General features: G+C 37.2%; 1 protein-coding gene and 1 long non-coding RNA gene across 2 annotated transcripts in view; one reads left to right on the top strand and one right to left on the bottom strand.

The window, feature by feature from the left end:
* MTBP (MDM2 binding protein) overlaps positions 1-27,370 on the top strand; it is an 89,521-nt gene that overhangs the window by 24,256 nt on the left and 37,895 nt on the right. Inside the window, exons 12-13 of the mRNA XM_028090846.2 lie at positions 22,009-22,182; positions 23,561-23,668. Of these exons, the coding sequence (XP_027946647.1) occupies positions 22,009-22,182; positions 23,561-23,668 (282 nt within the window). The remainder of the gene's footprint in view (positions 1-22,008; positions 22,183-23,560; positions 23,669-27,370) is intronic.
* On the bottom strand, positions 343-10,822 carry LOC148164605 (uncharacterized). The gene is made up of 3 exons (XR_015768090.1): positions 10,746-10,822; positions 8,644-8,760; positions 343-660 (listed from the first exon to the last, which is right to left on the bottom strand). It is a non-coding gene; the product is annotated as an uncharacterized LOC148164605 (long non-coding RNA).

Raw genomic sequence — 27,370 nt, 5'->3', positions numbered from 1 at the left:
TGCTGTGTTCTTTTATTTAAAGCTACTCACAAGAATGGCCCAGATTCAAAGGGGAGGTGATTAGACAAGGGTTTGAATACTGAGAAGCCACCAGTGTAAAAAGCCTCCCAGTGACTGTGTATAGGTAATAGTTGAAGCCTTAGGAGTAGCTGGACAAGACCATATAGACAGCATGACTACAGAAGAGAGCCAAGGCTAGGATCTTCAGAAATACCTGAATTTAAGGTAAAGGTGGAAGAAAAGTTAGGAAATGATTTAAAAATAGTAGTTGGAAGACCATAGAGAGCTATAATCATTAACATCAACATCAAAGTATCATTTATTGCATGACACACTGTGGGAAATAAAGGGCAGTCAAACTGGGTCCTTACACTTGAGGAAGTAGTTACACGGTCTTTTTCTTTGTGGAATTTATAGTCAAGTGATGAAAGCACTTTGAAAAATCATTATAAATCTGTTTAGTCAACACTGTGAAGGTGAAGTGGAGGATACTTCCAGAGTGTTTGGCGTAGCATAGTCGCAAGAATTCAGAACAGCTTCCTGGAGGAACAGATGTTGTTAAAATAATAGTTGCACTGTACTAGTACATAAGGAAGTGCAGCTCTGGCCTTCTCAACTCCTCCCAGGGAATAGATGTATCTGTGGTGATTTGGGCACCTGCTAAAACAAAATCAGAAATTGATTTCCCAGGTGGCAGTAGAGTCAATTTCACTTATTTTACATGAAATCATAGGATAATATTTATCCATTTCTCAATATTACACGTTTAAGGCTTACTAATATGAATTGAATATTAATATCTCCTAACTAAACGAGTATATTCTGGACAGCCCATTATTTATTTTTCCTTTGTAAATTTTTCTTTTTTTTTATATTTTAATTTTTATTGTTATGTTAATCACCATATATTACATCATTAGTTTTTGGTGCAGTGTTCCATGATTCATTGTTTGTTCATAACACCCAGTGCTCCACGCAGAACGTGCCCTCCTCAATACCCATCACCAGGCTAACCCATCCCCCTACCCTCCTCCCCTCTAGAACCCTCAGTTTGTTTTTCAGAGTCCATCATCTCTCATGGTTCGTCTCCCTCTCTGACATACTCCCCTTTTCTTCCTCTCCTGTTATCTTCTTCTTTTTCTTTTTTCTTAAAATATGTTGCGTTATTTGTTTCAGAAGTACAGAACTGTGATTCAACAGTCTTGCACAATTCACAGCGCTCACTGTAGCACATACCCTCCCCAATGTCTATCACCCAGCCACCCCATCCCTCCCACCCCCAACCACTCCAGTAACACTCAGTTTTTTTCCTGAGATTAAGAATTCCTCATATCAGTGAGGTCATGTGATACATGTCTTTCTCTGAATGACTTATTTCACTCAGCATAACACCCTCCAGTTCCATCCACGTCGTTGCAAATGGCAAGATCTCATTCCTTTTGATGGCTGCATAATATTCCATTGTGTATATACACCACATCTTCTTTATCCATTCATCTGTCGATGGGCATCTTGGCTCTTTCCACAGTTTGGCTATGGTGGACATTGCTGCTATAAACATTGGGGTACACGTACCCCTTCGGGTCCCTACATTTGTATCTTTGGGGTAAATACCCAGTAGTGCAATTGCTGGATCGAACGGTAGCTCTAATTTCAACTGTTTGAGGAACCTCCATACTGTTTTCCAGAGGGGTTGCACCAGCTTGCATTCCCACCAACAGTGTAGGAGGGTTCCCCTTTCTCCACATCCCCGCCAACATCTGTCATTCCCTGACTTGTTAATTTTAGCCATTCTGACGGGTGTGAGGTGGTATCTCATTGAGGTTTTGATTTGGATTTCCCTGATGCCGAGCGATGTTGAGCACTTTTTCATGTGCCTGTTGGCCATTTGGATGTCTTCTTTGGAGAAATGTCTGTTCATGTCTTCTGCCCATTTCTTGATTGGATTATTTGTTCTTTGGGTGTTGAGTTTGATAAGTTCGTTATAGATTTTGGATACTAGCCCTTTATCTGATATGTCATTTGCAAATATTTTCTCCCATTCTGTCGGTTGTCTTTTGGTTTTGTGGACTGTTTCTTTTGCTGTGCAAAAGCTTTTTACCTTGATGAAATCCCAATAGTTCATTTTTGCCCTGGCTTCCCGTGCCTTTGGCGATGTTTCTAGGAAGAAGTTGCTGCGGCTAAGGTCGAAAAGGTTGCTACCTGTGTTCTCCTTTAGGATTTTGATGGACTCCTGTCTCACGTTTAGGTCTTTCAACCATTTGGAGTCTATTTTTGTGTGTGGTGTAAGGAAATGGTCCAGTTTCATTCTTCTGCATGTGGCTGTCCAATTTTCCCAACACCATTTGTTGAAGAGACTGTCTTTTTGCCATTGGACATTCTTTCCTGCTTTGTCAAAGATAAGTTGACCATAGAGTTGAGGGTCCATTTCTGGGCTCTCGATTCTGTTCCATTGATCTATGGGTCTGTTTTTGTGCCAGTACCATACTGTCTTGATGATGACAGCTTTGTAATAGAGCTGGAAGTCCGGAATTGTGATGCCGCCAGCTTTGCTTTTCTTTTTCAGTATTCCTCTGGCTATTCTGGGTCTCTTCTGGTTCCATACAAATTTTAGGATTATTTGTTCCATTTCTTTGAAAAAAGTGGATGGTATTTTGATGGGGATTGCACTGAATGTGTAGATTGCTCTAGGTAGCATTGACATCTTCACAATGTTTGTTCTTCCAATCCATGAGCATGGAACGTTTTTCCATTTCTTTGTGTCTTCTTCAATTTCTTTCATGAGTGTTTTATAGTTTTCTGAGTACAGATCCTTTGCCTCTTTGGTTAGATTTATTCCTAGGTATCTAATGGTTTTGGGTGCAATTGTAAATGGAATCGACTCCTTGATTTGTCTCTCTTCTGTCTTGTTGTTGGTGTATAGGAATGCCACTGATTTCTGTGCATTGATTTTATATCCTGCTACTTTACTGAATTCCTGTATGAGTTCTAGCAGTTTTGGGGTGGAGTCTTTTGGGTTTTCCACATACAGTATCATATCATCTGCAAACAGTGAGAGTTTGACTTCCTCTTTGCCAATTTGGATGCCTTTGATTTCTTTTTGTTGTCTGATTGCTGTGGCTAGGACTTCTAATACTATGTTGAATAGCAGTGGTGAGAGTGGACATCCCTGTCGCGTTCCTGACCTTAGGGGAAAAGCTCTCAGCCTTTCCCCATTGAGAATGATATTCGCTGTAGGTTTTTCATAGATGGCTTTTATGATATTGAGGTATGTACCCTCTATACCTATACTCTGAAGAGTTTTGATCAAGAAAGGATGTTGTACTTTGTCAAATGCTTTTTCTGCATCTATTGAGAGGATCATATGATTCTTGTTCTTTCTTTTGTTAATGTATTGTATCACGTTGATTGATTTGCGGATGTTGAACCAGCCTTGCAGCCCAGGAATAAATCCCACTTGGTCCTGGTGAATAATCCTTTTAATGTACTGTTGGATCCTATTGGCTAGTATTTTGGTGAGAATTTTTGCATCCATGTTCATTAAGGATATTGGTCTGTAATTCTCTTTTTTGACGGGGTCTTTGTCTGGTTTTGGGATCAAGGTAATGCTGGCCTCATAAAATGAGTTTGGAAGTTTCCCTTCCATTTCTATTTTTTGGAACAGTTTCAGGAGAATAGGTATTAATTCTTCTTGAAATGTCTGATAGAATTCCCCTGGGAAGCCATCTGGCCCTGGGCTTTTGTTTCTTGGGAGATTTTTGATGACTGTTTCAATTTCTTTAGTGGTTATAGGTCTGTTCAGGTTTTCTATTTCTTCCTGGTTCAATTTTGGTAGTTGATACATCTCTAGGAATGCACCCATTTCTTCCAGGTTATCTAATTTGCTGGCATAGAGTTGCTCATAATATGTTCTTATAATTGTTTGTATTTCTTTGGTGTTGGTTGTGATCTCTCCTCTTTCATTCATGATTTTGTTGATTTGGGTCATTTCTCTTTTCTTTTTGATCAGTCTGGCCAGGGGTTTATCAATCTTGTTAATTCTTTCAAAGAACCAGCTCCTAGTTTCGTTGATCTGTTCTACTGTTCTTTTGGTTTCTAGTTCATTGATTTCTGCTCTGATCTTTATGATTTCTCTTCTCCTGCTGGGTTTAGGCTTTCTTTGCTGTTCTTTCTCCAGCTCCTTTAGGTGTATGGTTAGGTTGTATATTTGAGACCTTTCTTGTTTCTTGAGAAAGGCTTGTAGTGCTATATACTTTCCTCTCAGGACTGCCTTTGCTGTATCCCAAAGATTTTGAACAGTTGTGTTTTCATTTTCATTGGTTTCCATGAATTTTTTTAATTCTTCTTTAATTTCTTGGTTGACCCATTCATTCTTTAGTAGGATGCTCTTTAGCCTCCATGTATTTGAGTTCTTTCCGACTTTCCTCTTGTGGTTGAGTTCTAGTTTCAAAGCATTGTGGTCTGAAAATATGCAGGGAATGATCCCAATCTTTTGGTACCGATTGAGACCTGATTTGTGACCTAGGATGTGATCAATTCTGGAGAATGTTCCATGGGCACTAGAGAAGAATGTGTATTCCGTTGCTTTGGGATGGAATGTTCTGAATATGTCTGTGAAGTCCATTTGGTCCAGTGTGTCATTTAAAGTCTTTATTTCCTTGTTGATCTTTTGCTTAGATGATCTGTCCATTTCAGTCAGGGGGGTGTTAAAGTCCCCCACTATTATTGTATTGTTGTCAATGTGTTTCTTTGCTTTTGTTATTAATTGCCTTATATAATTGGCTGCTCCCATGTTCGGGGCATAGATATTTACAATTGTTAGATCTTCTTGTTGGATAGACCCTTTAAGTAGGATATAGTGTCCTTCCTCATCTCTTATTACAGTCTTTGTTTTAAAATCTAGTTTGTCTGATATAAGGATTGCCACCCCAGCTTTCTTTTGGTGTCCATTAGCATGGTAAATGGTTTTCCACCCCCTCACTTTCAATCTGGGGGTGTCTTTGCGTCTAAAATGAGTCTCTTGCAGACAGCATATTGATGGGTCTTGTTTTTTAATCCAATCTGATAGCCTGCATCTTTTGATGGGGCATTTAGCCCATTTACATTCAGGGTAACTATTGAAAGGTATGAATTTAGTGCCATTGTATTACCTGTGAGGTGACTGTTAACTGTCTGTTGTCTGTGTTCGTTTCTGCTCTTTGCTGCTTTTAGTTTCTCTCTTTGCTTAGAGGACCCCTCTCAATATTTCTTGGAGGGCTGGTTTCGTGTTTGCAAATTCCTTTAGTTTTTGTTTGTTCTGGAAGCTTTTTATCTCTCCTTCTATTTTCAATGATAGCCTAGCTGGATATAGTATTCTTGGCTGCATATTTTTCTCGTTTAGTGCTCTGAAGATATCTTGCCAGTCCTTTCTGGCCTGCCAGGTCTCTGTGGATAGGTCTGTTGCCAATCTAATGTTTCTACCATTGTAGGTTACATATCTCTTCTCCCGAGCTGCTTTCAGTATTTTCTCTTTGTCTCTGAGACTCGTAAGTTTTACTATTAGATGTCGGGGTGTTGACCTATTATTATTGATTTTGAGAGGGGTTCTCTGTGCCTCCTGGATTTTAATGCCTGTTTCCTTCCTCACATTAGGGAAGTTCTCTGCTATAATTTGCTCCAATATACCTTCTGCCCCTCTCTCTCTCTCTTCTTCTTCTGGGATCCCAATTATTCTAATGTTGTTTCGTCTTATCATATCACTTATCTCTCGAATTCTGCCCTCGTGATCCTGTAGTTGTTTCTCTCTTTCTCAGCCTCTTTATTTTCCATCATTTGGTCTTCTATATCGCTGATTCTCTCTTCTGCCTCATTTATCCTAGCATTTAGTGCCCCCATTTTTGATTGCACCTCATCAATAGCCTTTTTGATTTCGATTTGGTTAGATTTTAGTTCTTTTATTTCTCCAGAAAGGGTTTCTCTAATAACTTCCACGCTTTTTTCAAGCCCAGCTAGTATCTTTAAAGTCATGATTCTGAACTCTAGGTCCGACATCGTACTAATGTCCGTATTGAGTAGGTCCCTGGCTGACGGTACTACCTCTTGTTCTTTTTGCTGAGGTGATTTCTTTCGTCTTGTTATTTTGTCCAGAGGAGAATAGATGAATGAGAGAACAAAATACAAACAGGTTTGCAACGTCCCCAGCAAATATACTGTATACAAATCAGAAAAGACCTGAAATCAGGGGAAAAGAAAGGGAAAGAAAGAAAAAAGAAAGAGAAAAAGAAAAAAAAAAGGAAAAAAAAAGATAAAAACAAAAACAAAACAATACAAAAAAGGCAGAATATGATCAAATATGATCAGGCTAGTGCATAGATCAGTGCCACACACTAGATTTTGGGCGTATTTTGGTCTGTTAGAAAAAAGTGCCTCCTAAAATTTTAAAGGAAGAAAGACATATATGTACAAAATAAGGGTTGATACAATGAAGGGATGGAAGATGACTGTAAAGATGAAAATTATAAAAGATTTTATAAAAGGACTTGGTAAGATAAGTTGTTTGAAAAAAGAAAGAAGATTTAAGAAAAAAAAAAAAAGGAAAAAGGGAGAGAATGTGATCAGGCAGGAGACTAGAACAAAGCCATACACTAGTGATTTAGGGTATATTTTGATCTGTTAGAAGAAACTGTACCTCAAAATTTTAAAGAGAGAACAACTTATATATATATATGCCAAAAATAAGGGTAACTACTATGAAGGGATAAAATATGACTCTAAAAATGAAAAATAAAAAATGTTTTTTTTTTAAAAAGGGATTTATAAGATGTTGGTTGAAAAAGGGAAAAATAAAAATAAAAAAAACAGTCAACAAAAATTAACTTTGATGAAATAATGAATCATGGTAAAAAAAAAAAAAAAAAAGCCATGAATCTATGTGCAGTATTCCCCTAGCGCTGGAGTTCTCCTATTCTCCTTGATCGATCAACTTGGTCTTGGCTTGCTGGCTGTTTGTGCTGATCTTCTGGGGGAGGGGCCTGTTGCTGTGGTTTCCAAATGTCTTTGCCGGAGGCGGAATTGCCCCGCCCTTGTCGTCCGGGCTAAGGAAGCTGCTCCGGTTTGCTCTCAGGAGCTTTTGTTCCCTGCAAGCACTCAGTACAGCTTTGGAGGACCAGGGCAGAAATGGTGGCCTCCCAATCTCCACTCGGAGGAGCTGAGAACTCGGGGCCCCGCTCCTCAGTGTGCCCCCAGAGAAAAGCAGTCACTTCCGTGTCCCCGGTCTCCGGCCGCACTCCGTGCTCACCCGGCCTGTGATCGAGCGTTGCTATCTCTGGCACCCGACCCCGCGCGGAGTCTCCAAACCCAGCAGATCCCTGCAGTGCGTTCCCGCACCGCTCCTCCCCGGGAAGGAAGGGGAGTCTCCCCGGATCTGCTGCTTGTTGGGTCCCTGCTGGGGGAGCCGTGCCCCGACTGGGCCGCAGATCACAGTTTATGGCAACCCCGAGCTGAGAGCCCGCGCCTCTGCTCCGTATCTGCAGCTGACTTCCCTGCTCTGATACCTGGGAGCTCTGCCGCACTCAGGCACCCCCGGTCTCTCTGTGACCCCAAGGGTCCTGAGACCACACTGTCCCGGGAGGATTCCACCCCCCGCTTAGCCACTGCAGCGACGTCCCTCCGCCGAGCCAACTTCTAAAAGGTCCGATTTTGTGCTCCGCGGCTCTAGCACTTGCCAGAAGCGGCCGACGGAGGCCCCTCCCCCGCCGTCTATCCTCCCGAATATCGCCTCGGATTCACTTCTCCGCACGCCCTACCTTCCAGTAAGTGGTCGCTTCTCTGTTCAGAGAATTGTTGCTACTCTCCTGTTCGATCTCCTGTTGAGTTCGTAGGTGTTCAGAATGGTTTGATCCCTATTCAGCTGAATTCCTGAGACCAGACGAAATCTAGGTCTCCTACTCCTCCGCCATCTTGCTCCGCCTCCCTTTGTAAATTTTTCTAAGGTAATTTATTGATTTAGAATGTATTCTGAAGTAGATTTTTTTCCATGACTTTTATTGTGACTTTAAGAAAATACCTTAGTATGTGGCTTGATTTGATTTCCTTAAATTATCACCTCTTGAAATTTGGAGATTAATATTGGTAACTTCTGAATAATAGGACATATATCACATGACATTCGTCAAAGGCAGGTTGTTGATTACTGATTAGGCTGTATCATTAAGTGCTGATTAAGCTGACTTTACAGTATTTTTTTTTTGTCTTAGAAGTAGAAACAATCAAATTGGACAGTTGATTATTAAGTTCTCTTCTACCCATAGACCTTTCTGTAGGGGAAATTCTTTATTTATCTCATTGACAGAACTCCTTTTGTAAAAGAGGAGCCAAGTTTTAGCTGGGATAAAGTTTTCATAGCTCTTACTTAGGAAACATCATATCCCATTCATAGTGCCAGTAGCCTCTCTCACTATTCCAAATAAGATAGCGACTGTCAGATCAGCCTCTTAAGTCAACATTCTGTTTCCCATAACTTACTGCATTATGTCCAGCTGTGCTCTATTGTTGGCCCTGCATGTCCCCTGTCCTCCAAGCTAAACTTTTATACTATTTCCTTAAGCTATTCTCTGATTTTCATCCTTTATGACCTTGTTCATTCATTCATTCAGTCAGTCATACCTTTCATTCATTTTTTTTTCTTGAGATTGAGTAGATATTGTGTATCAGGCATGGTACAATATCTGGAGATTAGTAATGAGCAAGATAGACTTGGCTCCTCCTTTCCTGGAATTTGACCTGTAATAGGAAATAGATATTGAGAAGTCATTATAAGTCTTAATTATAACATTGTATTCAGTAGCAACCGACTATAAATGCACAAGAGATAGTATCTTGAAAAAAGTTAGATGTGGAAAGTCTATTATGCTAACATTTGTGGTAAAAACAACAACGTGGTGTGTGTGTGTGTGTAAGCACTTGTACATATTTATTTATATGAATATAAGTTTTGCATTAATTATTCAGTTTTTCAGCAGATATTTTTATCAAGCATCTACAATACAGTAGGCACTGTTACACGTGCTGGACTGGCAGTAAATAGAACACAGTCCATGTCCTCAGGAAGCTTACATGATAGTGGAGGTAATGGGTTTAGCTTTTACCTCAGAAACCCGTATGGTTAGGTTTCTCAGCTTTGACGGGCCTTTACTCCAGTCATTTTCTCATTCAGGACCTAATTTGCCATCCTGTTTAAAATTGCAAACAGACTCTTCTCCTGACATTTTATCCATTTCCTCAGCTTTATTTTTTCTCTTTAGTACTTATCACTATCTAATATACTAAGTGTGTGTCTTTTTCTCTCACTCGAAGTGAGAAGAGACAAGATGGAATTTTTTACTTTTACTCCTTTTATTTTCAGTGCCTGGAACAGTACCAGATACTTAATTAGGTACTCAAAAATAGTTGTTAAGTAATCTGTGAAATATATATTTCCAGGTAGTAATAACTGTTGTCTGGAAAAGTAAAAAGATTTTAAATGGATTCCATCTGTGCAATGTGAATCAAAATTTGTGCCCCAGTTTTTTCAGTTCCTTAAGTTTAACAAATCATCTCTGATGAAATAAAATACATACATAGTTTGAACCATATGGTATTGCTTATTTGTATATCAAGAATTGTTAAGTATCAGCAGTTTCATATGGTTTGACCTAAAATAGAAAACCAATGTCCCATTTGAATTATGCTTAAATTAAGTGTAGTCAAAGAATGATTTTTAACAGTGATTTTCAGTGAAATACCCAGAAAGTATTATGATACTAGGAAAAATACAAAAGAACTATGTGAACAAATGCAACTGAACTAAACCCAAAAGGCTTCTATATTTAAAACTTGTACTGAAAAGCCAGTTGTATAATGAAAAGTGCTGGCTTACCATATGTTCACAGAGAAGTTTTACAGAATTGTCGAAAAATTGGATGTTGATCATTGCCTTGCTGTACATTACAAATGAATAAGCTAAAGTATAGAGAAATCAACAACCTTCTCTAATATCACAGGGTGCAGTCAAAATTTTCACCCAAGTCTGACTGCATCTACAAACCATCCATGATAATTTTACAATCTTGAATCCTATTGTCTCATTTTTTTTTAATTGGAATTCTTTTGAAAGGAAATATTTTAAAGGCACTCTTGAAAAAAGTTACTGTTTTGTTGACTGACAAGTCTTCTAATAAAAATATTTTTAAATGGACTAGATTAATAAGGGCTAATGAAATGTTTTGAATTGATGAAGCATGTGCCTTTATTCTTTTTTTTAATTTTATTATGTTATGTTAATCACCGTACATTACATCATTAGTTTTTGATGTAGTGTTCCTTGATTCATTGTTTGCATATAACACCCACCCAGTGCTCCATTCAGTACGTGTCCTCTTTGATACCCATCACCAGGCTAACCATCCCTCCACCCCCTCCCCTCTGGAGCCCTAAGTTTGTTTCTGAGTCCATAGTCTCTCATGGTTCATCTCCACCTCCAATTTCCCCCCCCTCATTTTTCCCTCCCTACTATCTTTTTTTTTTTTTAAATATAATGTATTATTTGTTTCAGAGGTACAGGTCTGTGATTCAACAGTCTTACACAATTCACAGCGCTCACCATAGCACATATGCTCCCCAATGTCTATCACCCAGCCACCCCTCCCTCCCACCCCCCACCACTCCAGCAACCCTCAGTTTGTTTCCTGAGATTAAGAATTCCTCATATCATTGAGGTCATATGATACCTGTCTTTCTCTGATTGAGAGTGGCTGCACGCTTGCATTCCCACCAACAGTGTAGGAGGGTTCCCCTTTCTCCGCATCCCCGCCAACATCTGTTGTTTCCTGACTTGTTAATTTTAGCCATCCTGACTGGTGTGAGGTGGTATCTCATTGAGGTTTTGATTTGGATTTCCCTGATGCCGAGCGATGTTGAGCACGTTTTCATGTGTCTGTTGGCCATTTGGATGTCTTCTTTGGAAAAATGTCTGTTCATGTCTTCTGCCCATTTCTTGATTGGATCATTTGTTCTTTGGGTGTTGAGTTTGATAAGTTCTTTATAGATTTTGGATACTAGCCCTTTATCTGATATGTCATTTGCAAATATCTTCTCCCATTCTGCTGGTTGTCTTTTGGTTTTGTTGACTGTTTCTTTTGCTGTGCAAATGCTTTTTATCTTGATGAAGTCCCAATAGTTCATTTTTGCCCTTGCTTCCCTTGCCTTTGGCGATGTTTCTAGGAAGAAGTTGCTGCCGCTGAGGTCAAAGAGGTTGCTGCCTGTGTTCTCCTTTAGGATTTTGAGGGACTCCTGTCTCACATTTAGGTCTTTCAACCATTTTGAGTCTATTTTTGTGTGTGGTGCAAGGAAATGGTCCAGTTTCATTCTTCTGCAGGTGGCAGTCCGATTTTCCCAACACCATTTGTGGAAGAGACTGTCTTTTTTCCATTGGACATTCTTCCCTGCTTTGTCGAAGATGAGTTGACCCTAGAGTTGAGGGTGCTTTTCTGGGCTCTCTATTCTGTTTCATTGATCTATGTGTCTCTTTTTGTGCCAGTACCATACTGTCTTGATGATGACAGCTTTGTAATAGAACTGGAAGTCCGGAATTGTGATGCCACCAGCTTTGCTTTTCTTTTTCAACATTCCTCTGGCTATTCGGGGTCTTTTCTGGTTCCAAAGAAATTTTAGGATTATTTGTTCCATTTCTTTGAAAAAAGTTGGTGGTGTTTGATAAGGATTGCATTAAATGTGTAGATTGCTCTAGGTAGCATTGACATCTTCACAATATCTGTTCTTCCAGTCCATGAGCGTTTTTCCATTTCTTTGTGTCTCCTTTCTTTCATGAGTATTTTATAGCAGAGAGAGGGGATAAGCAGACTGCCTGCTGAGCGTGGAGCCCAATGTGGGGCTCAATCCCAGGACCCTGAGATCATGACCTGAACTGAAATCAAGATTGGACATAACCTACTGAGCCACCCAGGAGCCCTAGAAAAAATTTTTAAAGGTTACTAAGAGAAAACATTTCCAGTCATGTCCAACAGTGGACAGATACATTAAAAAAAATTCTTACAACTCAGTAATAATGAGACAGCCCAATTAATAAGTAGGTAAGAGACTTGAATAGATATTTCATTAAGGATACATGAATAGCTAATAAAACACATGAAAGATGCTCAACATCATTAGTCTTTTGGGAAATGCAAATTAAAACCACAATGCAATTCTATAATACACTTACTAGAATGACTGTTATTAAAACAGTGACTATCAAATCTTGATGAGGATGTGAAGAAACTACAAATCTCACACATTGCTGGGGTTGGTGTAAAATGTCACAGATACTCTGGAAAACAGTGTGGCAGTTAAACTTACACCTAACTATGCAACCCAGTATTTCCATTCCTAGGTATTTATCCAGGAGAAATGAGAACATATGTTCACATAAACACTTGCAGGAAACTGTTAATAAAAGCCATATTTATAGTAGCTAAGAATTGGAAACTATGCAAACATCCATCAGCTGGTGAATAGATAAACACAGTTTGTTTTGTCCATACAGTGGAATATTGCTCAACATATTGAGCCATGGAAAGTTTTGGGTGTACCTAAATATGGTAAGTTTATATGGAATTTCTATAAAAAGCTAAAGGACCAGAAAGCAGATCAGTGGTTGCTTGAGGCCAGGAACGGGAGGGGAGATTGACTGTAGAGAGATAATGGATGTTTTCCAAAACTGGATTATAGTGATGGATGCATAATTATACAATTTCCTTAAATTAATCACATTTATACTTCGACATATGTATATACATATGTGTAAATTATACCTCATTAAAACTTTTTGTGAGGCAGAGAGAAGGAAGGAAGGAGAAACGTAGGGAGGGAAGGCAGGAAGGAAGGAAAATAAAAAAGGAAGAACGTCAAACAGGGCCCTACCTGAGAACAGTTAAATACAAATCTCTGGGGAGGAAACCAGGCCTTCAATAGTTTATAAAAGCACCCAAGTGTTTCAAGTGCATCCAGTATTAAGAACTTCTGCCCTAGATGTGCTCTTTAAACCCTAGGCTAGAGAGCCACTGTTAGTGAAGAGAAAGAACTTCAGATGCTCTGAGGCCAAAAAAAGAAAGAAAAAGGAAAAAAGAAAAGAATCACTATTTTAGGCTTTTAATTCCTTGGCTAGAAAATCAGGATAGTAATACTTGCTTAGTGTATCTCTCAAACTTGTTTGAATCACAGTTTGTGATGAAAGTAGACACTTTGTAAACTCTGCAGTAGCTTTTTGTTATTCTGTCCAATCTTAAAGGATTTCTGTCTGTGGAACAATAAAGAAATCATTGTACTTCATGATAATAAGGTCTTGAAATGTCTTCTGAAGTTTCTCTATTTGTTGTAGCATTCAAATTGCCTATTTTACTGTGTTGTAACTAAAGGAAAATATATACAGTTTATGATCCTAATGTTTCTTGTTTAAAATAGTCATGGTGCAATTTATAAATTTTTCTGCAATTTTGGAATCTTCACAGTAGGAGATGTCATACAGCTATTCAACAATACTAGTATTTCTTAAACCATTTCAGATTATTTTTAGAATTGAGCCAGGGCATTTTTTTGGCTAGTCTCTGTGAAGCTAAGTTTTATGCTAAATTGCTCAAAGCTTAGTCTCATGAATAAAGTGGGAAATCAAGCTAGGCAATACATTTTTTGAAAATGCTTTGTGACTATAATTAGATTGTTGTTGCTTTTTTTTTTCCTTATGATGCCCCAGCTGACCGTAAGGTCAGTAATAATGAGATGTTAAGACTAGAATTGTCTGATATCGTTGGAAGTGTGTAGCCTCCTAAAATGCCTACATTGAAGACTAGATTTTATTTTATTGTTTAATTTTAGCATGATTATCAAAATAATTATTTTGTTGTTTCTTAAGACATATATGTGTAATATATATATAATATTTGTCAGTAAGTCAGAAGATTTACTTAGCCAGAATATCTTACTACCCTCATTATCCTGAGATGTTTTTCATTATATCATATGGAATATTATTTCTTCTTTATATTAATACTATGTTGTATTTTATATTGTTAAACTTTTAAAAAGAGGGGGTGTTACAGGATTTTAGGAACCCCTGAGAAACTTATTGGTATAAAATATGACTTTATTTTTATTTTACTAGAATTTTGTTTGCTAATGAAACTAATAATGATCTATCTCTTCATGTTAGTTTATATGTTATTTGTAAAATTTGATACAATTAAAGGGCACTTGTAATTTCTGCCTCTCTCATTTTACCTGTACAGTAGATCCAAAATAGATGTTTGTTTTGGTGAAGAGAGGGCATACAAGCCAATCTCTTAAAAGTTGATAGTATAAAAATAACTGAGGAAGATATATAGGGGCACCTGGGTGCCTCAGGTCCATTAAGTGTCTGACACTTGATTTCTGCTCCAGTCGTGATCTCAGGGTCATGAGATAGAGCCCCACACTCAGTGGGGCGAGTGGTCTGCTTGAGATTCTGTCTCTCCCTCTGCCCCTCCTCCTGGTGTGTGCTTTCTCTCTCTTTCTCAAATAAATAAATCTTTAAAAAAAAATGGAAATTTTCTGTTGTAATCATTTCCCCTTAATTCTTTAGGAAGAGCTATGAGAATTGAATGACAATGCTAATTATAAATCTATTACTCTCTGTGGTATTTACATAAAAATTAATAAGTCTTCAATTAACACCTCCCAAACCTGGAACAATTTTTAAATGACTGCATAGTCATTATGGTTAGGGGAGTTCTTTAAATATTTTTCTTTTGAGGAAAATAAGATTGTTGTAATTACAGGCTTCCATGATTAAAATGCTAAAAAAGATGATGCAATTTAAAATAAATAATGTGGAAAGGATGCCATGGATTGAAGGGACACCCATAACTTGAATTGGCAAAGTGCTAAGTTGGTAAATGAATTAAAGTCACTATAACGCTTAGCAAAACTTAATTTCAAATGCAACTGGTAACAAGTGTTTTTCCTTCCAAAAACCGTTATTTAAATTCCTTTTTTAAGATTGATGTTTATGAACAGTGTTAATGTCTCTGTTGCATAAATTTGTTTTTGTACTTCATGGTTGTTTGAGGGAATAAGCTTTAACTCACAGTATATTCATCTGTGAAATAAACTTTTAATAAAATTACAGTAGTTTTCTTAGTGTATGTGTATGTGTCTGTATACATACAAGTATACTCATATATATATATACATATGGATCATGTACATATAAATTCCAAAATGCTAAGATCTTTTTGTGTGAGCAGAACCTTACATTCCTAAGATAATTATAAATTAAAACAAAAAGCTTTGTTGAGATATAGTTCACACACCATACAATTCAATTGTTTAAATTATACAATTCCATGGTTTTTAGTCTAATCACAAGATGGATTGTGTAACCATCACCACAGTCAATTATTTTTTCTTTTATTATGTAAATCACCATACATTACATCATTAGTTTTTGATGTAGTGTTCCATGATTCATTGTTTACGTATAACACCCAGTGCTCCATTCAATACGTGCCCTCTTTACTACCCATCACCAGGCTAACCCATCCCCCGACCCCCCTCCCCTCTAGCACCCTCAGTTTGTTTCTTAGAGTCCATAATCTCTCATGGTTCATCTCCCCCTCCGATTTCTCCCCCTTCATTTTTCCCTTCCTACTATATTCTTTTTTTCTAACATATAATGTATTATTTGTTTCATTTTTTTTTAAAGATTTTATTTATTTATTTGAAAGAGAGAATGAGAGAGAGAGCACATGAGAGGGGAGAGGAACAGGTCAGTGATTCAATAGTCTTACACAAGTCAGCACTCACCATAGTACATACCCTCCCCAATGTCTATCACCCAGCCACCCCATCCCTCCCACCCCCCACCATTCCAGCAACCCTCAGTTTGTTTCCTGAGATTAAGAATTCCTCATATCAGTGAGATCATATGATACCTTTCTTTCCCTGATTGACTTATTTCGCTGAGCATAATACCCTCCAGTTCCATCCACGTCATTGCAAATGGCAAGATTTCGTTCCTTTTTATGGCTGCATAATATTCCATTATATATATGTGTGTGTGTGTGTGTGTGTGTGTGTGTGTGTGTATATACCTTCTTTATCCATTCATCTGTCGATGGACATCTTGGCTCTTTCCATAGTTTGGCTATTGTGGACATTGCTGCTATAAACATCGAACTACACATACCCCTTCAGATCACTACATTTGTATCTTTGGGATAAATACCCAGTAGTGCAATTGCTGGATCGTATGGTAGCTCTATTTTCAACTGTTTGAGGAACCTCCATACTGTTTTCCAGAGTGGCTGCACCAGCTTGCATTCCCACCAACAGTGTAGGAGGGTTCCCCTTTCTCCGCATCCCTGCCAACATCTGTCGTTTCCTGACTTGTTAATTTTAGCCATCCTGACTGGTGTGAGGTGGTATCTCATTGAGGTTTTGATTTGGATTTCCCTGATGCCGAGCGATGTTGAGCACGTTTTCATGTGTCTGTTGGCCATTTGGATGTCTTCTTTGGAAAAATGTCTGTTCATGTCTTCTGCCCATTTCTTGATTGGATCATTTGTTCTTTGGGTGTTGAGTTTGATAAGTTCTTTATAGATTTTGGATACTAGCCCTTTATCTGATATGTCATTTGCAAATATTTTCTCCCATTCTGTCGGTTGTCTTTTGGTTTTGTTGACTGTTTCTTTTGCTGTGCAAAAGCTTTTTATCTTGATGAAGTCCCAATAGTTCATTTTTGCCCTTGCTTCCCTTGCCTTTGGCGATGTTTCTAGGAAGAAGTTGCTGCCGCTGAGGTCAAAGAGGTTGCTGCCTGTGTTCTCCTTTAGGATTTTGAGGGACTCCTGTCTCACATTTAGGTCTTTCAACCATTTTGAGTCTATTTTTGTGTGTGGTGCAAGGAAATGGTCCAGTTTCATTCTTCTGCAGGTGGCAGTCCGATTTTCCCAACACCATTTGTGGAAGAGACTGTCTTTTTTCCATTGGACATTCTTCCCTGCTTTGTCGAAGATGAGTTGACCCTAGAGTTGAGGGTGCTTTTCTGGGCTCTCTATTCTGTTTCATTGATCTATGTGTCTCTTTTTGTGCCAGTACCATACTGTCTTGATGATGACAGCTTTGTAATAGAACTGGAAGTCCGGAATTGTGATGCCACCAGCTTTGCTTTTCTTTTTCAACATTCCTCTGGCTATTCGGGGTCTTTTCTGGTTCCAAAGAAATTTTAGGATTATTTGTTCCATTTCTTTGAAAAAAGTTGGTGGTGTTTGATAAGGATTGCATTAAATGTGTAGATTGCTCTAGGTAGCATTGACATCTCCACAATATCTGTTCTTCCAATCCATGAGCATGGAACGTTTTTCCATTTCTTTGTGTCTTCCTCAATTTCTTTCATGAGTATTTTATAGTTTTCTGAGTACAGATTTTTTGCCTCTTTGGTTAGATTTATTTCTAGGTATCTTATGGTTTTGGGTGCAGTTGTAAATGGGATCGACTCCTTAATTTCTCTTTCTTCTGTCTTGTTGTTGGTGTATAGGAATGCCACTGATATATGTGCATTGATTTTATATCCTGCCACTTTACTGAATCCCTGTATGAGTTCTAGCAGTTTTGGGGTGGAGTCTTTTGGGTTTTCTATATAAAGTATCATATCATCTGCAAAGAATGAGAGTTTGACTTCTTCTTTGCCAATTCGGATGTCTTTGATTTCTTTTTGTTGTCTGATTGCTGTGGCTAGGACTTCAATACTTTATTCACTACAGTCAATTTTAGGACATTTTCATGTCTCCAGAAAGCAACTCCAAACCCTTTAGCAGTCCCTCCCCATTCCCATTGCCTGCTCCTCCCCCCAGCCCTTAGGCAATCACTAATCTATTTCTTTCTGTATAGATATGCCTGTTCTAGATATTTCATATAAATGTAATCATACAATAAATAAATGTCATCTTTAATGTCTGGCTTCTTTCACATAAAGCATGTTTTTAAGGTTCATCTTTCTTATACAACATACCGATACTTCATTCTTTTTATTACTGAATACAACTCCTCATTTGAATGTATCACTTATTATTTATTCACACATCAGTTGATGGACACTTTAGCTGTTGACCCTTTCAGGCTATTTTAAATAATGCTGCCATAAATATTTGTGTACGTGTTTTTGTGTGAGCATATGTTTAAAATTATTTTGGATATAAACCTGGGAGTGGCATTTCTGAGTCATATGTTAATTATATGTTTAACTTTTTTGAAGAATTGCCAAACAGTAGCTGTACCATTTTATATTCCCAACAGCAATCTATAAGAGTTCCATTTTCTCTACATCTTTATCAGTACCTGTTATTTTCTGTATTTTTTGTTATATTCATCCAGGGGAGGTGAAGTGGTATCTCTTTGTGGTTTTGATTTACATGACGTTTTTGGCTAATGATGAGGATCTTTACATGTGCTTATTGGCCATTTGTATATATCTTTGGAGGAAAGTCTATTCGGATCCTTTACTCAGTTTTTAATTGAGTTGTCTTTTTATTGCCATAGGAGTTATTTATATATTCTAGATACAAATCCCTTATAAAATATACTATTTACAAAAATTTCCCTGTGTTCTGTAGGTTGACTTTTTTTTTTATTAATTAGTAATAGTTACTGAATAAATAATATATGTCAGGTATCGATCTAAGTACTTTCCCTGCAGCATCTCATATTTAATCCTCACAGCAGCCTTGTCATATGGATACTTCTTTTTAAAATTAATAATCTTTATTTTTTTAGAGCATTTTAGGTACTCAGCAACATTGAGCAGAAAGTACAGAGTTTCCATATAGCCCATGTCCTCACACACAGATGGCCTTCCCTGTTACCAACATTCCACCCCAATGGTACATTTGTTAAAATTTATAAGCTTGCATTGACATATCATTATTATCCCAAGTCCACAGCGGGTTGACCTTTCATTCTCTTGATGGTGTACTTTTAAGCATAAAAGTTCTTAATTTGGGTGAAATTCAGTTATCTCTCTTCTTTTGTTCATTTTGCTTTGGGTCTCTTATTTAACAAACCATTGCCTAATCCCAAGATCATGAAGATTTATGCCTTTGTTTTATTGTAAGAGCTTCAAAGTTTAACTGTTAAATTTATGTTTTTGATCCATTTTGGATTAATATGTGAGGTAGATGGGTAGGGGTGCAACTTCATTCTTTTGCATATTGGATGTTCGGTTGCTCCAAGACCGTTTGTTGAAAAGACTGTTCCTTCTCCCATCAAATTGTCTTGGCGCCTTTGTTGAAAATCATGTGACTGTAAATGTGAGGGTTCACTTATGGATTCTCAGTTCTGTTCATCTGTATGTCTGTTGTTACACCAGTGCCTCAGTGTCTTGATTACAGTAGCTTTATAGTGAGTTTTCAAACAGGGAAGTATGGATCCTCTAAGCTCCTTCACTCTCACCACACACTCAAATTCTTCTCATTTCCCTCTCATACAGTAATTTTAAATTAATATTAGTTGTTTTAATTATTTTGATTATGTAATCACTCTTCACAGTTGAGCCATGTAATATATCTTATTTTCCTTTCCTCTACAGTATTCTGTTTTACCTAGAGTTCGTGAATCTTTTTTTATATCCAGCCACAAAGCCTTCCCCCAGTGGTGAAATTCCTTTCAGTACCTTCAAGCACATTAAGTATTCTATCAATCATGTATATGTAAAAATCTCTTCCAGGTCTTTATGACCTGTCTAATCCAGACTGGTTTCTCTAGCTTTGTTCCATAGCTTTGGATTTAAAAGACTAGTTTTTCATCATCATGGAAATTTCTTTTGCCCTTTCTCTGTTGGTACCTTTAGTCTTCTTGTCTCTTCCCTTAGTCCCTCTTTTGGTGGAGCAGGTTTGCTAGAATCTTCCTGAAATTTTGACGGTATTGCTCCATTGTCTTCCAGCTCTTAGTGCTGTTGTTTAGAATTCTAGTGCTGTTTTCATTCTTGACTTTTTTAAATAGGAAACCCATATTTTCTCTGAAATTTTGTAGAATCTTCTACTTGTTCTTAGTCTTCTGAATTTTCATGATGATGCACCTTGGTGGGTGTATTTTTATTCTTGTATTGGGCTCTCAGCATGCCTGGAAGCTTGTCTTTTTATTGGGGAAATGGTTCTTATAATTTATTTTGTTGGTAATTTCCTTCCTTCTGTTGTTTTATGTTCTCACTTCTATTACTCCTGTATAGATGTTGTTCCTCCTGATTTGAGTGTGTCTCTCTTTATCTTCTCTACTATTTTCCATTTCTTTGTCTTTTTACTTTACTACTTTCTGTAGATTCACTGAACTTTTCTTCTACCCATTTAGGTGAAATATATGTTTATGCTTTCTTAATTTTAATTTCCATGAGCGCTTTCTTATTAACATTCTTATAATCTCCTGTTCTTATTTAATGGATGCAGCATCTTCTCTCAGGATTTTAGTGATCTGATTGGTTCGTTTGTTTTGTGTGTGTGATTTCTTTTTACTGTGTATTCTTTGTTTCCTTGCAAGTCACTTGTTTCTGTTTATTTTGGCATCTAGTTTTCATACTAAGTAATTTTTCTTGATCTCATAACATTTGCCTGCCTGCTCACATTTAAGGGATAGTACCCGAAAACTAATGGGAAAATTTAGGTGCATGAGTGTAGCTTGTTGACTGTGATCTTCATTTTAGGGTGATCTCACTGGGACCTTAGCTGATCCCAGTGTTGGGATTCTTCGGTCTTTCCTCTAGGACTGACCACATTTCCAAAAGAAAGCTCAATTCTGTTATCTAGCTTCCAAAATTCTAGAAGTTATATGGGTGAAGTAGGGCAAAGGATCTCATAGTCAATATTCAAGTACATGCTTAATCCACTGATAATTAACTCTAACCCTACTCTCTGTCCAGTATCTCTCAGGCCAGAGACACGTTGTTTTACTTTCTGCAGAGAATAAACCACTAGTTTTCTGGACTGGGAAAAGAACAATCATGTGCCTCAATAGAATAAGGATTGGTCAGGATGCCAGACTTCACCTCACTCACAGACTGCAACCTATTTTCCTGTTTTACCTTCATGTTGCTTCCAGTGCCGTCTGGGACCATCATCCCAGAGTCTTGTAGTATAAATTATGTTGCTTCTAAGCCTTGTCCAGTTTTTCTCAGCTTCCTTAGCAGTCTGTTACCAATTATTCATTTGCTTGCCTGCTTTCAAAATTAGTTTCTGTTGTCTCTTCTGTTAGATATTAGTCCTTATAGATTTGTGCTATTTTAAAAATCTCTTTATTATCATTTTGTGGAATTTCAGGAGATAGTGAAAATGAATGCTTATGTCCAATTTACCATCTTCAACAAAAAAGGGACTCTACTTCTATTTTTAATTTCAAAGGCTTCACAGTTTTTCTTTGACCTTCACTATAACCCTCACTTGATTTGTTTTTAAAAATACAAGAAGCTGTCTTAAGTGACCTTCATGTAACTGGCATGCCAGATTAATGAATGCTCTCCATTTCCTCTGTAAAATACATTATGGATGCCCACTGCAGGGACTGAAAAGCTACCTTGGAGTATATCTGTACACTTCTGCTCCGCCAGTGGAATTTTGTGTGTGCTCACAGGGGTCAGTTAATTCCATTTTAAAGAAATAGAAGCTGGAAAGAGTAGTTGGTACATTATGGGTGTGCTCATATAAGAAAGATATCGTGGAAGTCTAGTGGGCCATATCAAAAGTTAATGAACAAGGACACATCATTTTAAAGTAAAATGTGTATGCTTTATATCATTTTTGTTATGATCCTCTGTTTTCAGTTTTCTGAGTTAAATGAACAAGTACTACCCAAAAGAGGCTGCATAACAGCTTGTTTTCAAATACCATAGAAAATCATTATATCCTATGGGTCAAATGACTGATTCTGCCATGTTGCATGCTGAATTTTCACATACTTAACAAAATAATTGTTTTTGTTTAGTTCCAGATGTTGAAGTGAAAGGAGAGTGTTCTAGCTATTATCTCCTGTTACAAGGTAATGGCAATAGAAAATGTAAAGCCATATTGATTCACTCAGCCAACCAGATCAATGGCTCATTTGCACTCAGTTTAATTCATGGAAAGATGAAAGCAAGGACAGAAGAAGCCAAACTGAGTAAGTGTTAATTTTAGGTGGAAAACGTTTTTATATTTGTTTGTATATGCAGTTAACTTATGTGGTTTTTGATGATTTTATTTTCCCCAAACTCCATTTCACTTTCATTTTACCTTTTATTTTGAACATATTATAGCATATATGAACAATTTAGAGTACAGATAATTAATCCCTTTTTCATTATATTAGTAAAATTTAGTAGGTCATCCTTTGATTCCAAATAGGAAATTTTTAGTATTTTCCACTTTATTTATTTTTAAAGATGTTATTTTTTTATTTCATAGAGAGAGCTTCTGTGTGGAAGCATGAGGGGGTGGGGCAGAAGGGGAAGCAGACTCTCCACTGAGCAGGGAGCCCGATAAGCAGCTGAATCCCAGGACTCTGGGATCATGACCTGAGCTGAAGGCAGATACTTAACCGACTGAGCCACCCAGGCATCCTGTTTGTATTTTCCACTTTAAAACACAGAATATTTTTCTATAATTTATCTCTCATTTTTACTTACTTCCTCTCAAGCATCTTGTTCCATTTTATTGCCCATCTTTTTTTTTTCGCCAAGTTCCAAGTTTTGGTTATCCATCAGTATATGACAAACCACTCCAAATTTAGCTTAAAAATGACTTTTCATAGTCCTGTGGGCTGACCGGGCTCAGCCTGATGGTTCTATTTTGAAGTCCCACTTACGTTTGCAGCCACATTAAAGCTGGGGCTCCATTCACTTGAAGACTTAATGGAGCTTGTTGTATAAGATGGCTTCTTCACCCACCTGTTGGCTCCTGGGTTAGGATGGCTGGAGCAGATGAGAGCTGACGTTCTCTTCACAGGCTCTTTTCTCACAGCCAACTTGGGCTTCCTTATAACACTGTAGTCTCGGGGTAGTTTGATTTCTTACCTGGTTGCTATCTTCTCTTAGAGCATTGTTCTAAGAAGCCTCCAGGTTTTTTGACCTAGCCTGAACTCATTCACTGTCACTTTTACCTTATTGGTTTCATAGAGCTAACCTGGATTCATTGTGGAAGGACTACACAATGGGTGAATAGTAAGTGTGGTTGATTGGGAGCATCTTTAGAGACTAGCTGCCAATACTCCCTCTGTGCTTCGTGTAGGACTTTCAGTAGCTGAGGCCATAAAAGAAAATATGATGGGGGAAATTCTCCTCTGTTACCTAAATTCCCTCAATTTAAGAGGCAGGTCAGAGTTTAAAATGCAAAATAATTTAGTATGAGTAATTTCTGCCTCTTAATTATTATTTTGAAATAAGAGCAAGAGAGATGAGTAACTGGCTTTTATTTTTTAAAATTATATAATAACACATTTTCTGGGAACTGAAATTATTGTCCTAGAACATCCTTAATACTTACTTTTCTATATTTCTCAGGCTTTCCTTTTGACTTCTTGTCACTTCCACATTTTTCTGGCGAGCAACTTATACAGAGAGAGAAACAGTTAGCTAATGTTCAAGCTTTGGCTTTGAAAGAATGTCTGAGTAAGTAATGATTTGTACATTTCATTTTACTATAAGAATGTTGACTTGTTCAGATGCAATGCATTGTTACTGTCATACTTTTTCTTACTTTGTCTTTTAGGTATAATGCTCATTTGCAGAACTATTCTTGATAGAGGTGGTGCAGAGTAGAAAAGGTCTGCAGCCTTTTTCCACCAGATTCAGAATCTTCCTATTTATTTATACATCGCTGATAACATTTGTAAAAGTATATTTTTTAAAGACTTATTTGAGAGAGAGAGAAAGAGGGGCGGAGCAGCAGAAGGAGAGGGAGAGAGTCTCAAGCAGACTTCTCACTGAGTACAGAGCCCGATGCCAAGCTCAATCTCACGACCCTGAGCCGAAATCAAGAGTCAGATGCTCAACTGACTGCACCACCCAGGCATCCCTATAAAAATATTTCTTTAGGAAAATTTTATATTCCATTCTTTTTAACTGTGTACTGAAAAAGGTAGCTATGGTTTTTAAATTCTGATTAATATGAATTTTTTATAAAATTCCTCATTTTGTATTTTTGGTTGTACCAGGAGGATAAAGACTACAAAAAGAGGGAAATACAACTACAGAGAAATTAATATGCTAACTTGAGCATTGATTCTTAGACTTTAACCATGACTATTAATAATAACACATTTCACATATGGGCCGAGTAAAGTTAGCATTATGGATTTTTCCTTATTCAGGAAATTAACACTTTTTCCAAGGGTCATAGTTTAAGGTTTTACCTCTATTACTGAATGTTTAGTTGGTATCAGTCTTAACATTTTTTAATAAATAATCATTCAGTAGTACCTAATATAAACTTATTTTAAAGTAACTGATATGGAATTTTTAAGAAATTGATTCAAATTGTGAGGCTCTTTAGTAGCATATGAAAAAAGTGATATTAGAATTAATTAGATACATTATAAAATAAAAACTATCATCCTTTTCTTTAAAAGCATTTTAAAAATATCTTCAGTTCAGTAGCCTATTTTATTCAATGGAAAATAATTTTAGAATACTTGGTCTCAATTATTCTTTAAGAATTACCTACTTTTTCAGTTGTACAAATCAGGGTGATTGTGTAGTCTTGAACTTCTCCAACCATTGATTTTTTTTTTTTAATTGTATCAGTGATATTAGCTCAAGGAAAATATAGGTAGAAAGGCAAATCAATTTCAATAAAAAGTAGTACATGTTAAAACCAAGAAAAAGAATAAATACTGGAATAGTATTTTTGTGGCTGGAAAACCTTTATTTCAAATATCAACCTGCAGTATTATTTACCTCTTGACTTTGTTCTGTCCCTGCTAAACGCGTCGTCAGGCCCTGCTCCCTTGCGTTAAGCCTTTTGCAGCTCTTTGTTACTCAGTTCCCTCAACATCTCCTCTCTCCTTCCTCTTCACCTCTCTTCCTCACCCTTCCAACCCGAAAATCTGCCAGAGTGGGAGAATAGGTTGCTCTCTGAAGCTGACGCTTTTCTGCTTTAGGTAGGAAGAGTTAGCCCTCCTGTTTAGGTGGGAAGGGAAATACCGACAGCTCTAACTAGACTGGGGCCTGCAGGTGTGATCGGAAGCCCTGCTGCGGGAAGAGGAAACGGAAGTGCTCAATAAATGCTGAAAGTGTAGGAGCTCCAGCACCTGTGCCGTACCGCAGCTGTAAGGATGCCACAGCTCTCCGCAAGGGGCAAGGACAAGGAGGGGGTTAAAGTTGGGGGAAACCTTACCGCTAGTGCTGCTAAAGATACCAGCTTTAGGCATATCCATGAAACGACCAGTTTGCAGTCCAAAGCATTACATCGTGATGAAAATTAGTGATCCAGTTCATCGGTTTATGATGGAAATACTTGCTGAACCAATCTCTTCTCTACCCAGAGAGTCAATACTGGATTAAAAATTGGGGGTAAAGTTGCATCTGTTCAGAATTCCTGTATCTCCAAAGACAAGAAAATGACAGCAAAACGAAGTTTCTGATGTAAGAATGTCTGAGTGTATTTCAGTGACTTTCAAAGAAGTGAAATATAAATATACAAGTAGTGAAAGTGGTATAGTTAATTTACACATGGTGAAAACTAATGTACTAGGAACAGCTTTCTTTGGAAAAAAATCAGCAATTCAGAATCAATATAAAGATTATAGCCTTTGCTGTAAAATAAGAAGTTGTTCAAGAAGATTTTTTTTTTTCAAAATTATCAACAAGACATGGAGTAGACTTACTATCTCCCCACTATTTCTCTGCCCCAGTACTGAATCAGAAAGAGCAACTGGAAAAATTTGCATGAAAATGTACATATATTATCGAGACCCTTTGTTGTTTAAAATAACACAAAAATCAAAGTTTCTGTTATGGTTTAATTTTTTAGAATAATTCCAGTAGTTTTATTTTTTAAAAATTATATTTAATAATATATTAGAATGATATAATTTTATAAGTTTTTTTACTTGATTTTTTGGTAGTTTGTAACTTTTTGAATTTGGAAATATTAAATATCTTGTTCTACTGATTTTTAAAGAAAAAGTTTAAGAATGCTAGACAATTTTTAAATAAAAGACTATTCAGTATGATGCAAGACAAATACCAAAACAACAGGGTTGTCATTTTGCTCCAGTATTGCAGTCACTCCTCTGAGTTCCCCACATCTGTTTTAAATTTATAGAACCTAGTACAAACCTGATTGACACTCAGTCTCTGGTACTTTTGAATATTCTACTCTATCTTTTTCTTTAATAGATCCTAAGTTATGGCTAGCTTTTTTAGGAATAGTATTCTTTTGCTGATTCATTTTTAGACTTTAGTCCAATATTTTTCTCCCAAAACTTTGCCACTTGTGTGCAGATTCATTTGTGTAGAGAATATTTTTTTGCCTACGTAAATTATTCTGCTCATAACCTTGTTAAACTTCATCTGTTTCCTCTTTCTTTTCCGGTCATTAAGGCCAGGAGGAAGTCTTACCCCGCTCTCCAAATAGCCCAATTTCATAATATAATTGACTGCCTTAATAAGCATGGTCCGGTTCATGATTTAAGTTTATTTTTAACATAAATAAAAATGTAGAGCTAAATTCTGAAGCACATTACCTATTGTGCATCTTTCAGATGAAAACAAACCATTGATAACTTTTCGTTTAGAATGGCTCCCAGCAGATTGTACAGAAAATAAAAAGCTTCATTGCTTTTTTTCTCACTAAGAAGATGTAATAATAACAGCATATTTTACAGTCTTACTTTACCATTACTAATGTTCTTGAGTGCAGGAACCATGTGTTACTTACCTTGGATCACAACTGGAATGACCCTACCAATATCCACATTGCTATGGTGGGATTTTGCAGAGGCATCATTGTAAAGCTGATGTTCTAAAGTAGAGCCTCTAGGCTGGCTACTTCCTTCTCAGCCTACTTTCTTGCATTATTTATGTTTCAGCCTCATGTGGTAATGGGTTCTAATCCTCTGTGTCTGAGGGCACAGCACAGTGCTTTGTAGACAGTACCTAGTAAATGTTGAAGTGAATTCTCTGTGCATTTACAATTTACTATTTTATTATAGAAGAAAATGTTATTAGTCCAGAAGTGTTTTAAAAGTGTACTATTTTTTTAAAAGTAATACATGGGTCTAGTTTAAGATGCAAATAGTATTGAAAAACTTCATGTGGAAACCACCAGTACCCTACTGTCTGCTCTCCATCTTTCAGTCTCCGTCTGTA

The sequence above is a fragment of the Eumetopias jubatus genome, unplaced genomic scaffold (genome assembly GCF_037043125.1).
Source record: "Eumetopias jubatus isolate StellerSeaLion01/CBP00866 unplaced genomic scaffold, mEumJub1_p1.0 scaffold_4, whole genome shotgun sequence".
NCBI classification, from domain to species: domain Eukaryota; kingdom Metazoa; phylum Chordata; class Mammalia; order Carnivora; family Otariidae; genus Eumetopias; species Eumetopias jubatus.
The sequence above is the reverse complement of the archived record's forward strand: the minus strand, read 5'-3'. Positions and strand labels throughout refer to the sequence as shown.